We start from the raw sequence: 14,713 nt of genomic DNA, 5'->3' as shown, positions 1-14,713 counted from the left end.
GTGAGAGGAAGAGAAGAGAGGAAGAGGGAAAGAGGGAAAAGCCAATAAATAGTCTGCGTAGCTTCCCATGATTAGAGTAGTTACTCAGAGGATAGTAAAATCGGATAAGGATCGAGTTTAGGTCAGGCCCTAAAAGAGGAGTCTCGAATATAGTGCTTGCAAACACTTACAGCTTCGTATAATGCTCTGGGAGACACCATAGGCATTCGAAGCTCCGAGAAGGATTGTGCTCCCCGCCAGTAGCTGCTATTATAGTGATGGTTAAGATCGGGGTGGTAGCCTATCTCCCGGAGAAATAAGCGGTAGTAAGGAGAGACATATAAGCATGATACTTAAAACCTTGGCAAATTATACTGTCTAATAATAGGGAATGGTTGGGTAGGCCGTGGGCCGTGGCAAAAAGCAAGGAGGAGGAGTGGCATAATATACTTGATACTAGATTTATGGCTTATATACTATCTTTTCAGGTATCTTTTTAGATGTCTTTTTAGGTATCTCTAAAGAACCCTTCAGCCCGATACTATTATTTTTTCGCTTTTAAATTCGTACTTTCCACCTCTTTGGTACACCATCTCACACGCGCAAAGATCCTCTAATATACATCTTCGGCCGCATCTTTTCCTACAATAGGATCAAGATACCTGTACCCCTTGACTAGAAACTTGCGATATAGTCTTTGCTTAATTAAGCATAACCAACTTATTTTTAACGCCGAGACTCCAAAGTCACGTCATAGGTGGTAGAATAGTGAGTCGCTATAGCATTTATACTCCATTCTTTCTAGTAGATTATACTACCTAGGGCCTATAGTTCCCACGTGACTGCATCGAGATCCCCGATAAGGTCACGTATATCACTGTATAATCTTACACCCGACTTGTGATCAAGGCGGTACGTTTACGATTAAGGCGATCACCGTTCCCCGAGCAAATAAGGTTATTTCAACCCGCCGTATATCAGACAAATAACAACCAAGCATTTTTCCACCGAGACAATCCATATACTCTTCCCTGTTGCTAATTGATGTCTTGGCAATTTCCGACTCTCCAAAAACGGGACCATTCCTGCTTACGCGCTAATCTGCTCAAACCAACGCAAGGCTGTGGCCAGGTCATTCCAGCATTTGCCCATGTATATAAAAGACAAGATCACCCATTCTAGAAAATAGATAGTTACTAGAGGGGCTGTATATACTCCGGATTCCTGATTGCGAAACCACAAACGACATGTCCGGTATGACCCCCACAGTTCCACTTCCAGCATATAGTCTCCATATTAACAGATTGTGTATTCAGAACCTCAAGATAAACCCGCCCCTCTCCGCGTGGGCGTAGTGCTGTTCCCAGGCTTCCAAGCCCTGGACGTATTCGGCCCAGTGGACTGCATCAACGTCCTCTCCTGGAGCCACAGCGTGACATTGGCACTTCTCTCCTCAACCCTGGAGCCAGTGACAACAAAGTCACCGTTATCCGCCAACGCTGTAAGCCAAAGCGTCGTGCCGACCCACACGTTCGCAACAGCACCGTCTCTGGATCTGCTTCTCGTCCCTGGTGGTCTGGGCGCGCGCGGCTCGAGCCCAGAAATCGAGGAAGCAATCTCGTATATCCGAAACGTGTATCCCCAGCTACGCTATCTTATTACGGTGTGTACTGGCTCCGGGCTTGCGGCGCGAGCTGGGGTTCTAGATGGGAAACGAGCCACGACGAATAAGAGGGCGTGGGCGGAGATCACGGGGCTGGCGGTGGATGTTGAGTGGGTTCCTCGGGCGAGATGGGTTGTTGATGGTAAGGTTTGGTCTTCCTCGGGGGTTAGTGCTGGTATTGATGTTACTCTTGCTTGGATTGAGGAGGTCTATGGGAGTGAGGTGGCGGGGAAGATCGCGAATAGTATGGAATATACTCGACATGAGGATCCTAGTCATGATCCATTTGCTGAACTGTATGGGCTTTGAGGGAACTATGTGCCTACTTTTGTGTTTTGTGTGGAGGGTCTCCACTCAGTTGGGGAAATGTATACAGAAATATATCTTCTATGCTGAGACGGTGTGGCGTGTGCGCAGTGCCACGTAGCGACACGCAAAATTGCATTGACCATTTTTTAGTCTTATGTGGGCTTTCTGTGATCCTTTCAAGGGTTTCATGTAAATGTAAAAGGGCCTGTGGCATAACACGAGGCTCGCCGTAGAGTATGAAGCACATATAAGGAGGCGACGATTTGGAAGTGCCCATTTCCCAGATAAGCAACTCGGCCTTTCCCCCCCCCGATTTTCTAGTGAACATTGAATTCTCATAGCCCTTCAAAGATCAGTAGTTGCGGATGCCATGGATCCGTTTCTCCACCGATTTCCCATTTCGCGGGCACGTGATCGCGCGCCGTTATCGACGCGCCTCAATCTCACAACTTTGCGATCCGAACATGAATATCCCGACGTGTCATCATGTCTTACTATGATATTGACTCCATCTTGACGGATGCACAGGTGAGTTAGTCGCGACCCGCAAAAATGAACCATTACTAACATCGACCCAGAAACTACCATGTACATTTGAGCTCGAAGTACCCGGACTGGGTATTCTAGAGGGCAACGCGGGCGAAGATGCGAGTGCTCTATTTTTCACTATCCGGCGACACAGATTACTGACCGATGCACAGATCAAAGCCGGAACCCGGATCGACCTTCCACTATGGCTAGGTGAAATGCTCTCGATCGGGTAAGGTTCTTACCTAGAAGACCAGCGTGGAGTTTGTTCTTATTTTTAACATGGTATTTATGGCTGCAGAGCGCGTCTAGGAACGGCCCGCTTGGTTACGCTCGACATGCCCGAGGCGCTCTCGGAGCGGGTGATGAACGCACTGAAGGCCGATCCCCGCACAGTTGACTTGCGCGCTTTAGCACCGCATTTCTACAACCTTAGCGAGCGGATTCTTGAACTCTTCGAGGAGGAAGAGATGGTCGATGTTCTCAGTGATGTAGGTGGCATTATTTCCGCGACTATTGGTTGAGCTAGGATTAACAGGCTCTTAGACATTCAAAAAACGAGCGGCTGAGATTGCCGACCATGCACGCAACTCGCGTGGTGCGGTTGGTGGCGGAGTTGAGTTCCTTCGTGGACTGGATGAGACTGAGCGACAATGTAGGTTATGATTGTCCTTATTTGGATGGGGGATGGCCGCTAACAGATATGGTTCAATAGTGTTCCGGGCTGCTCATGACCGGGCCAAGGACATGCGGATCTGGTCAGGAGAGGCGAAACGTAAGTAATAGTGTTTAATAGCGAGACATTTCTCTGGGCTCTGAGCTGTGCTCGCTCAGGAAAGTGATACATTCTATGATCGATCGGATAGGTATATGACAGAGTATGAAGGATATGAGATGGCTGGGTGGAGTCGCATAGTTTAATGTTGAGACGTTGACTTCCGAAGGCGACGGAGTGGAGCCCCGACCCGTCGAAAGGGAAATGTTTATTTTTGTATAGCCGACCTCTGGGATTGAAATATTGTTTCTCCTTTGTGATGATTGATATATACACCCAAGACACACACATCCTGCCCTCTATCCCAACACCAAATCCAACATTCAGGAGAAACCCCGCGCAAGGGCCAGGTGAGACGCGCCCCACGGCCCCGGTCCGATTGGCCGTCGACGGGCGAGAGAGACACCACCGGAGTGATCGTCGCGTTAAGGAGCCGATTGACTGGAATCTAGCCTCGGGGCTGGAAAAAGAGAAAAAACTATTTAGAAATCACCAGATGGGGATCTGATGTTTCTTCCATTCCTGGCCTCTTTCCATTCTTCCTCTCATAACAATAACATCTACAACATACACAAACATTCAAATCTAGTGCGGGGCCCTTTCCTCTCTTTGGAGATCGACTCGTCACAACTCGTTGGTCACTTCACCCTCGCGTTTGACTGATCCCAAGTCCCGCTCCTCCCTTGAGTTGGCAGCCTGAGACCCCTCTATGCCTTGATTTGGGTCTATTGCCTCGATAAACCTACCTTGCACTCCACAGGTTCGATTCCAGCCTCTGATTGCTCCCCACCTGCAACTCATCTGCATCCCTCGCATCGACGGCCTGCGTGTTACCCACCGGCGTCCAATCACCGTCCATATCCGAGGGTCCATCTATTAATCCTCCGATGCGGGTGGTGGATTGTGCAGGCAATTGTTACTGTGGTGTCTCCTGATTGACTAGGATATTGCACGGCTGCATCCAAACAGGGGAACGGGGGGCTTGACGGCACGTCAATTATGCGCGTTCGCTAAAACAGTATGCCGGCAGTCATTATGGATGAGAAAACCCAAAGAAGGAGCTCGGCCGCTGGTCAGCTTGCTCCTTCAAACACTCGAAGTCCCGTATATCATCCCAGCACTGCGCCCAAACGCAGTGTTTCCTCTAAAGACCACTCCTCTAGTACGTGGCTTCTAAACTTGCTTGAATTGAGTTCCAACACTCAGCCTTAATTTAATCGGAGCTGACATTGCTTCTTCTTCAAGACTTATCAGACCGTCCTCAACATCCATCGCTTTCTCGCGTCAAAGGTCGATCGAATATGTTTACTCCACCAAGAATGAGTCCAGAGGTCTCATGGCTAGGAGACCAATCGCCTGTTCAACGGGGCGCAAGAACCCCAGTCCGCTCATCCACATCCGGTATGTCTTTCAATTGCCATCGACCTCGGCTGTAGAGCACAACTGATGATTCGTGGCTAGAAACCCCCGAACCTAGCACCCCTACTCTAGTAAACCCTGCCTCGGCTCTCCTGCAGGATCTACTGAAAGAAGAACGCGCGCACCGAAGCTCCCGAGGAACCATATCGGAGGACTTTAAAGAAAATGCTCCTCTCACTCCGGAGAACACTCGAACCCAGGAAGAACCTACCTCCGAGAAAGCCCGCAAAGCAAACGATGTCTTCTCCGCTGGCCAGAGAAAACCGAAAGAGATGGGCATGCGGGAAATGGACCAAGTAAGTTCATAAGACGCAATCCCTGTGCACTAGCTGACTCGTCTAAGTATGTCTCCAAAATGAACAAGCTGAATTTCGATTTGAAGCTCGAGGTCTTCCACCGCACACAACAGTTGGCTATGTACGAGAAAAAGCTGGAAAGAATGGCGGAGATGGAAGAACAACTAGCGCACATGGATGATTTGATGGCGGAGGTGGAGGAGCTACGAACCACCGAGAAAGAGAACCAGACCCTACGTGAATCTAACGAGCAACTCCGCAACGACCTTGACAAGCGAGACCTGGCGGTGACTGAAGCCGTCGAGCTCATCTGCCAGTTGGAATCGAAACTTGACCTGCTGGAGAACGGCCGGGGCTCCAGGCTGTCTATGTCGCGCCCCATGACCGCCGATGGCTCTGAGGCCTTAGCTAAAGCCCAGGCCATGATCGAGATCCCGGAGAGAACCTCTTCCAAGCGAAATGCAAGTGTCTTGAACGTAGCTCAGAACCAGTCATCTTCCGAGCTACGCAGACTCTCGAAAGCACCCTCCTTCCTACGAGCAGATAACAAAAGTACTGCCACTTTGCGGAGCCTTTATGCTCCTGAAGAAGAAACCCAGTCGCGCTCTGCAAGAACTGAACTTTCGAAATCCGAGAGCTTCCACACAAACAACGAGATGATGGAGCCGGAATCACCGAGACTGAGCGTCCTGAGTGAATGCAGCGAGCTGAATGCATTCGACACGCCTATGATGTGGCAAGAATTTGATCAGCTGGAGATCCCGGTCCGGAGACCGTCGTCGGTCGCAGGCAGCTTGGATAGCTATGTCACTCCCCGAGAGCGGGAAGAAAGCAGAAAAGACAAGATTGACCGGTGGATGCAGTCCCGCGAAGACGTAAGCGAGACCATTATCAACAGACGCAGGAACCGAGTATCATCCGATGCTACCAAGGCGAGCGTTGCCAGTTTCTCACCAGATCTATACGCTTCTAAACCTCGTGGACGCGGACGACTGGACGGATCTCTTTTCGGAGGCATCCACCTTCCTCCCACCCCCGACACTATGAGCACGGCATATGCTATCGGTGCAAACCGATCGAATGGGTCCGATGGGAGTATTGCAGCCCGGAAGGGCTCCCAGACTGAGGATTTGTTCTTCCCTGGCAGACGACTTAATCGCCCACGTTCTGCTGGAGAGATGGCCTGTCCCTACAGCTATGGCAGTGACATTGACGACAGCATGCAAAACAACTGCAATGATACTCCGCGCCTAGGAGTCGCTGATGAGTCTCGCACTATCCTGCCCTCCTTCAACACAGTTTCCTCCAAAGCCAGCGCGCTCCTTGGGCCCGGAAGCCCCGACAACCCTGTTATTGAAACCTTTGGGGATTTATACCACGCCAGTGCAAACGAAGGATCCACTCAAACAATCAAACGCGTCCGTAGCCCCGCCAAAGCTAAGACCCCAGAGCCGCACAGTGACAGCGACTCTTCACCACCACTCACACCTCAAGACTGGGTTGCCGCTGCAAAGCATCCCCGGTCTCGCAGGCCCAGACCGCGCGACACCCGCCACGAAATCCAACCCACAGATCTATCACCAGGCACTGTCATCAGTCCAGCATTTGAAGACGACAGCAGCCTCGCTTCAGGTTCAAGCGAGCTCGAAATCACCGGTATCCCAACTCTAGATATGAGCACTCTGGATATACTAGCGCGAGGCCTCGAACCCACCCAGCCAGGCCCCAAAGTCGAAGCCAAGCACGAGCATCGTCGACGTCTCAGCTTCCTACCCCCATTCTTCAACCGCTCGAGCTCCAACGCCCGCCAACTCCAAGGCTCCCCAGTCTTGAACGACTTCGAAGACGACTTCGACGACGGCGCTCCATCCCCAGTAATCCCCAAAACCAGGACAACAGGCGGCGCGCCCCGAAGACCAGCATCCCAAATAATCACCGCTCCAACCGAGCTATACCCCTCCAACCCCCCAATCCACATCGAAGAACCGCCCGCGGCCTTCAGACGCGGATTCCCGCAATCAGCAACAATGTCCACACTAGCGGACCACGGCACCGAAACCCTCGCGCGCCCCTCCTCATCCCAAGGCCCGGAACACAAGCGACGCAGCTCGCTAGGAATATTCGGCTGGATGAAGAGCAAACGCTCTGATTCCGGGCCCGGGACGGAGAAATTCACGGACTCCACGTCCAAAGAGAACCGCGCTTCCTCGCGGCTAGCTTACGAAACGACTCATGGGCTTGGAATTCCTCATGGAAACACGGACTCCATGGAGACTCATGTCAGACACCACTCCGAGATGGGTATTCAGTATGATGACTATGCGAGACGGCCTCGTTATATGGGCCGTCGTACACGCAGGGGCTGAGTCTCTCGAAGCTGTCATTACGGCCTTACTCTTCGTTCTTTATTTTCTTACTTCGTCTCTTTGCCTCGGTCTCTCTTTGTCTCTGTTTTGCTTCTTCTTCCATTTGTACTTCATGATACCCGGCCCTGTATAAACAGTAGCGTGGCTACATTCCTTTGCATTTCTTTTACTCTTCATTTGAAACGCCATGGTGTATTATGAGATCTCTTTGCTTTATCTTATGTTGTTACTTTAACGTATATGAATCACGACTATAGCCTTCTTCATCTTTCACGATTTATTCATCCTGTCGGCAGGGTCTACTGAGATGTGTTTTATAGTCTCACCTTACTCTACGTAATGATAGTTCGAAATGAACGAAGATTCAAGAAGTCAAGTAATAATTCAATTTCCTTTCTCGTCACACGAGGACAACTAGTTGATACGAAGTGACGGGCGCAAGCTCCGGCCTCCATCACTTCGTATCAACTAGTTGCCCGCGCAGACTCGAACGCCCGCCCCCACGGGTCTCCCCAATTCTCTTCCTTCTCATCGCTAGACGATGGGAGCCTAAGGCCCCCGGCCCTTCACACCGGGCGCGACAACAAGGGTTCCGTACACATCAGGGTTTCCCCTCTAGTAAGAGATGGGTATTAGCAAGTGCACCGATAGAGATGGAAGCAGGGATATGAGAAGTGACTTACGATGTGGGTCTGCGCGAGGTGCCGCCGCAGATTGGAGGCCATGAGTCTTGGCCTCCCCACCTTGTTGAATTCTGCGCAGTACGGGCACTGGTACGCGCAGGGAGCGATGATCTAACGAAGTAAAATGAAACGTGTTAGTGATGAAGGATGAAAAAGAAAGGAAGGAAGGAAGTGAAGTGAGAATTTAGGAAGGGAGGGTATAGGCTTGGGGTGGATGGGATGGGATGGGATGAGATAGGATGGATGGGATGGAATACGTACCAGCTCCGCGTTGTTCAGAGGCCACTGCGCCCGCGGGCCGTGGCAGTCGCAGAGCAGCTTGGCGGTCTCTCTGATATGTGCGATATTAATTAGCTTGGATCAAATGAAAGCACGTAGACAGGTGACATGGCGAAGATGGAACGAAACTTACGCGAAGGCGTCAGGAGGGTGGCTGCTGTCGCGCGCCTTCCAGCGGCTGCCCTGGGTAGGGCTGGTGCTTGCAGCCTGGGCTGCAGCGGCAGCAGTGCTTGTGCCCTGGGTAGTGCCAGTACCCTGGGTGGTGGCAGTGGCCTGGTCAGTGCCAGTAGCCGGGACAGTGCTGGCAGCAGGGACAGTGCTGGCAGCAGGAGCAGTGTTGGTGCCCTGGTCAGTGCTGGTGGCGGTGTTAGCAGAGTTTAGGAGAAGAACAGGGTCAATAAGCTCCATAAAGCGCCTCTGCTCAGAGGGATCGAGGTCGTACCAAGAGCCTTGGTGATTAGGCATTGTGGCAGATGAGTTCAGTACGTAATTGAGAGATGTACTGAAAGTGATCTGGGGAGAGGAGAGAAGAAGAGGAAAGGAGAGTAAGGGGAACAGGGGAGTAATAAATAGAGCAAAGGCGGGGGGATTTCTTGCTCTCACTTGAATTGCCAGGTAGCAGGAGTGTCAATGGGCAGGAGCGCTCAATAGGCAGGAGCGACAATGGGTGGGTGGTGTCATTCAACTGAGCCTGATACGGAAGGAGGCAGGCACAATATGGCTTTGGTGAATGAGGCACTTCACCATCAATAGACCTATTAAGGCTTGAACTTGACGAGAGTTGATATTGATTGATATTGATGCCTAGGACACATTGTGAATAGAATACTTGAGGCAGAAGAGCAGGGTCCTATACAAAATGTCAATATCAAATTCAGTTAACTCCAAGGCTTCCAGTCCATTTTGTTGCCAACTCCAGGATTTCTCACTTTTCCAAGACGCCCACACGATTAACATTACCATTAAGTCAAAATACCCCAAAACAAAAGACCTCACTATCTAATTAGTCCAGCCTAAAGCCTAATACCACCTATGACCGTCCTCCCCAAGCGACTTCTTCTTCGGATTCAATGAAACAATCCGCTGCCCAGGAAGCGTATCCGCAGTGAAGGCCGCCTCAAAGATGCTAGCAATCCCACGTTTAGCATAGTGCGCGAAAGAATCATAATCATCCGTCTTCCCATTAATAGCCGCCCACTCCAGTCCACTAGGCGTAGTCCCATCCCCAAGATCACTCCACCGCGTAACAACAATACACTGCTTGAACCTGCGATCATCCAGATCTTCAGTCAACTTAACCTCAATCAAATACTCAGTCGGACACTGGGGACATCTCCGCATCGGCCGGCAGAACCCACACAGCGTCGTCAGCGCGTTCGGATCAAACGCCTGCCCCGCCATGCGGTCCTTGACCCGGTGCTCGAGCCCTTGCAATCCGCCCGTACTCCGCGGCCGCGGAATATGCTCCAGCGCACACTTACATGCCGGCATCAGCTCGCCGTCGCGCCAGTGCGCGCACGCGCTAAAGTACGGACAGTAGTCCTCGCGCGAGTGAAGCAGCATGCGCTGCCCGGACGCCGTTAAACCCGGCGCCGCGAAGGTCTGGCTGGTGACGCGGAGTAAGAGCCTGCCGGCGTGGACGTGGAAGCGTGTGCTGTGCGACCAGTTGTCGCGCTGCCAGCGGCGGCCCAGCGATTCCGGGGCCAGGCCGTAGCTGGGACCGAAGCGGTGGGCGCGCATGACGAGCTGCACGAATGTGAAGGGCAAGTTGCGGCCGTGCGTCATGCGGTGACGAGGTGGGGGGTTCAGGACGTTTGTGGAGTTTGGGCAGTCGAAGAGCGGGTTTAGGATGTGGGTTGGGCGGATGCGTTCGGTTCCTTCTTTCGTGCGTCTGTGGTACTTTACACACGGGATGCAAAGGAGGTGGTGTGGGACGGAGATGTCCATTCCGACGAGGAAATTGATCTTCTCGATTTGGTTGTCTGGGTGCGCTAGAGCCTTGAGGTATCCGGAGCCTAGTCTTCGGTATAATGTGATGCTGGCCATTGCTAGGCTTGCGGCTTCGGCGGGATTCAGGTATCCCGCTATATGTGCCCATAGCTTTGGTGGCAGACTTGCTATATCGCCTTCGCCTGGCGGTCGACGGTCATTGTGCTCGTATGTTGGAGGGTGAATCTCGTTGACGTCAGATGTTCCTAGCGTATGGATGATTTCTGTGTAGTCCCGTCGCTCACCCAGTTGGCTGTCCACTTGCGCATGCAATTCCTTGTATTTAAGTCTATGAAGAGCCAATGGAGCTAACTCTGGCATTGGAGGGGCTTCCTCGACACTGGTCTCCACGGCCAGCCGTAGGTCTGTGGAGGATGATCTGCTGCCCTTGCGGAGGGTTTGGCGGGATTTCTTGGGACGCAATGCGTTGGAGAAAAACGACTTGAAGCCATTCTTCTGGCCAGGGCTTTCTGCCGACATCATTGAGGTGCTAATAGATGTAAGTCTTCGAGGCCTAGATGGAGAATATTAGGGTCTGATGTTTCGGATGTCTGCGGTGATCTTTTCCGCATTACGCGATCCGCCCGGTCCCGGTTTACCGCATTAGTTGACATCAGGAGAACAAGAAATAGTCAAACAAGATTCTTATATTATCAAATATTGTATATTGAAAACACATGCTACAATACATATCAAGCGCAAGACATCATAGCAGCATTTACAAATCAAATACAGTTATTTAAGCGAAACGCTTCTCAACCTCCTTCCAGTTGATGACGTCCCAGATGGCGGAGAAGTACTCGGCCTTGCGGTTCTGGTATTGGAGGCTAGAAATAATTAGTACGGATATTAGATCATTAAAGAAGGACCTCTTACTAGTAAGCGTGCTCCCAAGCGTCAATACCGAGGAGAGGCTCCCACTGGCCGACGACGGGGTCCTGGTTCTGTTAAGGGGTTAGTAACTAGAACAATTCAAGCGAGAATCATAACTTACGGCATAGGTGCGGATGGCGATACGTCCGGTCAGCTTGTCCCGCACGAGCCAAGCCCAGCCACTGCCCTGGACGCCAGCCAGAGCAGCGTTCATCTTGGACTGGAACTCGCCGAGGCCACCGTAGGTGGAGTCAATGGCCTTGGCCAGAGCACCAGAGGGGGGCTCACCACCGCCGGCACTCTTGGGGGCAAGGTTCTTCCAGAAGAGAGAGTGGTTGAGGTGGCCACCACCGTGGAAGTTGACGGCGGGCTTGAGAGCGATCTGAGCATTGATGTCACCCTTAGCCAGGGCGGCCTCCAGCTGCTCAACGGCGGTGTTGTAGCCGTTCACATAGGTCTTGTGGTGGTTATTGTGGTGGAGCTCCATGATCTTGCCGGAAATGGAGGGCTCAAGCGCGCCATAGTCGTCTTGTTTTAGTGTTAGTTTTAGAAATTTACTCTAAGTATGTAGATACAGCTTCTTGAAGCTCTAGGTGATACTGAAGCAACCAACTTACAGGGAAGATCGGGAAGAGTGGCCTTGCCACGGGTAAAGGTCAAGCCCGCAGCTCCGGCCTTGAAGGTAGCCGAAGCTCCCGAGCGAAGGGCAACACGGGCCGAGTTGTTAAGAAGAGCAGCCATTGTGAATGTATGTGAAGATTATTATGTGGTGAAGATAATGAGGAGGGTGTCAATTGTGAATGGTGAATGAATTCAAAAGAAAAAGGTTCGCGGCGGAGCTATGAAGTACTTAACCGACTATAACGTCATCTTGTTTTCGTCGGCTCGGAGCTATGTTGTTCCGAGCCGGATCCCCACGTGAATTTCATGAGCTCTGGACTGTGACTGATTATTCGTCTAGGACACTACTTGCTTGATCTTGCACTTTTTGCTGAAAAAGAGGGGACAGTTGATTTGGCCACAAACTGCCAATGAACCCCTAAAAAGATGGAGTCGCCTTCGTCTTCTGGGCAGAAGCGCAAGGTCGCTGACATGAGCTCCGATGAAGAAACCACGCGCCCGACCGTTGGCTTTCGGGGGTTCGCCAGAGCTGCCTCGCGCTCTGTGACACCTCCTACAATGGGTGGACTGGGTAGTGGACCCCGCAATAACCGAAACACCATGGCCAACCCTCGAGGTGGAGGATCGTCACGAGGTGGGAAAGGCATGGGAGGTGGCGGTGGAGGAGGACCCAACAGCTTCGCCGCGCGCATGATGGCAAAGATGGGATACAGGGAAGGGCAAGGTCTCGGAACTACTGGACAGGGTATCGTCAACCCGATTGAGGTACAGGCGCGACCCCAGGGTGCAGGCTTGGGCGCAGTGAGCGAGAAGTCGAAAAAGACTCGCGAAGAAGAGCGCCGAGCAGCTGCACAGAAGGGTGAGATTCTTGAAGACAGCTCCGAGGACGAACGACAGCGACGAAAAAAGAAGAAGGAGGAGCGCAAGGCCCAGAGTCGGAGCGGCACAGGTACACCGATCCAGCGTGCGAAGCCCAAATTCCGCACAGCGCGCGAAATCGAAGATGATATGGAAGGACTGGAAGTTCCAAATGTTCTCAAATCACTCGTCGATGCCACCGGAAAGGAGCAGCGTGTTCTCACTTCGACTGCTGGCCTGATGTCCACGCAACAATTCGTCAGTCAAGAGGAAGGAGAAGCGTTAAAGATCGCCAAGCGAGCTCGAAATGACCTGGAAGCATTTGCGGATGAATGGAAGGGGCTGAAAGAGAGGAAACAATTCATTGAACTCGAAGAAGCCCAGGTCGTGGACGAATTGGATGCATATCAATCCCGGATCGACCATCTCACAGGCCTAATCGCCGCAGTGGAAGAGCTGGACCTCTTTGAACACGACGAAAGTATCACGGCCAAATTTGATGAGATGACGGATAAGCTTGAGGATTTGGAATCCAAATATCGAGATGCTGTTGATGAGCAGCGACTTCCAGAGACCGCAGTCGCCGCTCTACATCCGTTATTCCGCCAGGCTATGGAGGAATGGGAGCCTCTTGAAAATCCCACATTCCTCGTGTCCAACCTCACTCGTCTTCAGCCTCTTCTGTCTCGCACCAACAAGTTAGAAGAGCCCCGGAAACGGGCATCCACTTCACCTTACGAAACGATGATTTATACCCTCTGGCTCCCACGAGTGCGCTCGGCACTTCTGAATGATTGGGACGTTTACGACCCGTCCAAGGCGACCGCGCTGGTCGTGGCCTGGAAGGCAATTGTACCGCCATTTGTGTATTCAAACGTTCTCGACCAATTGATCATTCCCAAGGTGGGCCTGGCCCTCAAAAATTGGAAACCTCGAGCTAGCCGACGACACGCCGGCTCCGAACAAGATGGAAAGTTCCCCTGGTGGCTTTTCACTTGGCTTCAATACCTGGATGAACGACACACCAACCCGAAACAGCCCACTGGTCTCATGTCTGACGCGAAGAGGAAGTTCCGCTCGGTACTCGACACATGGAGTCTGCGCAAGGGTCTGGTCGATCGCGTTGAGATCTGGCGGGATGCCCTAGGATCCGAATTCGATGTATGCTTACGCAACCACCTGCTGCCACGTCTTGCGCGTCATCTTCGCGAGGACTTCACCGTGAATCCGCAAAATCAAGATCTCACAGCGCTCAAGGATGTCTTGTGCTGGAAGCCATTCTTTCAGCCTAATGTCATGGGACTATTGCTGGTCTCTGATTTCTTCCCGAAGTGGCACGAGATTCTCTACATCTGGCTCACCAACAACCCCAACTACGAGGAGGTCGGAGCTTGGTTCTCTTGGTGGCGCACTCAGATCCCGGAGGAGATCAACGAGCTCACCATCGTCGATGATGAGTGGAATAAGGGCTTGCAAACTATGGATCTTGCCTTGCAGCTGGGCGACCGTGCCACTGCTGAACTCCCACGCCCAACCACGGCACAGACGCTTCCTACCCGGGAAGATAAGGTGGCAGCAGCTGCAGCAACTGCCGCAGCGGCTGCTCCTGAACCCCGGGTTAAGGCACCGGTCGTGGAAGAAGTTGCATTCAAGGATATCCTGGAGGGCTGGTGTTTGGAGGAGGGACTTATCATGCTACCCCTGCGTGAGGCTCATCCGCAAAACGGCCAGCCGCTGTTCCGTATTACGGCTAGTGCTACGGGCAAGGGTGGAGTCGTGGCTTTTGTCCAAGGAGATGTGGTGTGGGTGCAGAATAAGAAGGCGAAGGAGATCTGGGAGCCAATGGGATTGGAGAACCAGCTAGTAGAGCGTGCGGAGGGGCGATGAATACCGGCACCATACTGTGCATTAGGTGGATTGACATTGTAATTGAACCAAATGTATCTATTCAAGACATACAACTTTAGCCCTAAGTGGGGATGCCATGGTACATTGCAGAGGGTATGTAATTCAGTGTTGTAAATACTTATTCCACCAGTGTTCAAGTAGGACTGATCTCGATGTCTTCCATTATG

At 52.0% G+C, this 14,713-nt stretch overlaps 6 protein-coding genes across 6 annotated transcripts; 3 read left to right on the top strand and 3 right to left on the bottom strand.

The window, feature by feature from the left end:
• Positions 1-1,226: 1,226 nt before the first annotated feature.
• LCP9604111_3551 (DJ-1/PfpI family protein) lies at positions 1,227-1,951 on the top strand (the record flags this gene model as incomplete). The annotated part of the gene is made up of 2 exons (XM_039071152.1): positions 1,227-1,233; positions 1,296-1,951. 2 exons carry the CDS (start codon positions 1,227-1,229, stop codon positions 1,949-1,951), a joined length of 663 nt encoding a protein of 220 aa, XP_038930214.1.
• Positions 1,952-2,437: 486 nt separating this feature from the next.
• On the top strand, positions 2,438-7,335 carry LCP9604111_3550 (uncharacterized protein; the record flags this gene model as incomplete). Its single annotated transcript, XM_039071151.1, has 10 exons — positions 2,438-2,479; positions 2,530-2,598; positions 2,653-2,711; positions 2,781-2,970; positions 3,026-3,134; positions 3,195-3,254; positions 4,285-4,416; positions 4,500-4,655; positions 4,716-4,969; positions 5,017-7,335. The coding sequence occupies 10 exons, from the start codon at positions 2,438-2,440 to the stop codon at positions 7,333-7,335; spliced, it is 3,390 nt and encodes a 1,129-aa protein (XP_038930213.1).
• A 549-nt stretch (positions 7,336-7,884) lies between these two features.
• On the bottom strand, positions 7,885-8,762 carry LCP9604111_3549 (uncharacterized protein; the record flags this gene model as incomplete). Its single annotated transcript, XM_039071149.1, has 5 exons — positions 7,885-7,950; positions 8,019-8,129; positions 8,280-8,349; positions 8,431-8,652; positions 8,740-8,762. 5 exons carry the CDS (start codon positions 8,760-8,762, stop codon positions 7,885-7,887), a joined length of 492 nt encoding a protein of 163 aa, XP_038930212.1.
• A 555-nt stretch (positions 8,763-9,317) lies between these two features.
• On the bottom strand, positions 9,318-10,766 carry LCP9604111_3548 (uncharacterized protein; the record flags this gene model as incomplete). The annotated part of the gene is made up of 1 exon (XM_039071148.1): positions 9,318-10,766. The coding sequence occupies one exon, from the start codon at positions 10,764-10,766 to the stop codon at positions 9,318-9,320; it is 1,449 nt and encodes a 482-aa protein (XP_038930211.1).
• A 259-nt stretch (positions 10,767-11,025) lies between these two features.
• sod2 (superoxide dismutase sodB) lies at positions 11,026-11,900 on the bottom strand (the record flags this gene model as incomplete). The annotated part of the gene is made up of 4 exons (XM_039071147.1): positions 11,026-11,113; positions 11,163-11,230; positions 11,281-11,687; positions 11,777-11,900. 4 exons carry the CDS (start codon positions 11,898-11,900, stop codon positions 11,026-11,028), a joined length of 687 nt encoding a protein of 228 aa, XP_038930210.1.
• A 306-nt stretch (positions 11,901-12,206) lies between these two features.
• Positions 12,207-14,525, top strand: LCP9604111_3546 (putative G-patch domain protein (TFIP11); the record flags this gene model as incomplete). Its single annotated transcript, XM_039071146.1, has 1 exon — positions 12,207-14,525. The coding sequence occupies one exon, from the start codon at positions 12,207-12,209 to the stop codon at positions 14,523-14,525; it is 2,319 nt and encodes a 772-aa protein (XP_038930209.1).
• Positions 14,526-14,713: the final 188 nt, after the last annotated feature.

The sequence above is a fragment of the Penicillium roqueforti genome (assembly GCF_015533775.1).
Source record: "Penicillium roqueforti strain LCP96 04111 chromosome Unknown scaffold_06, whole genome shotgun sequence".
Taxonomy (NCBI): domain Eukaryota; kingdom Fungi; phylum Ascomycota; class Eurotiomycetes; order Eurotiales; family Aspergillaceae; genus Penicillium; species Penicillium roqueforti.
This window is presented reverse-complemented; position numbering and strand designations above follow the sequence as displayed.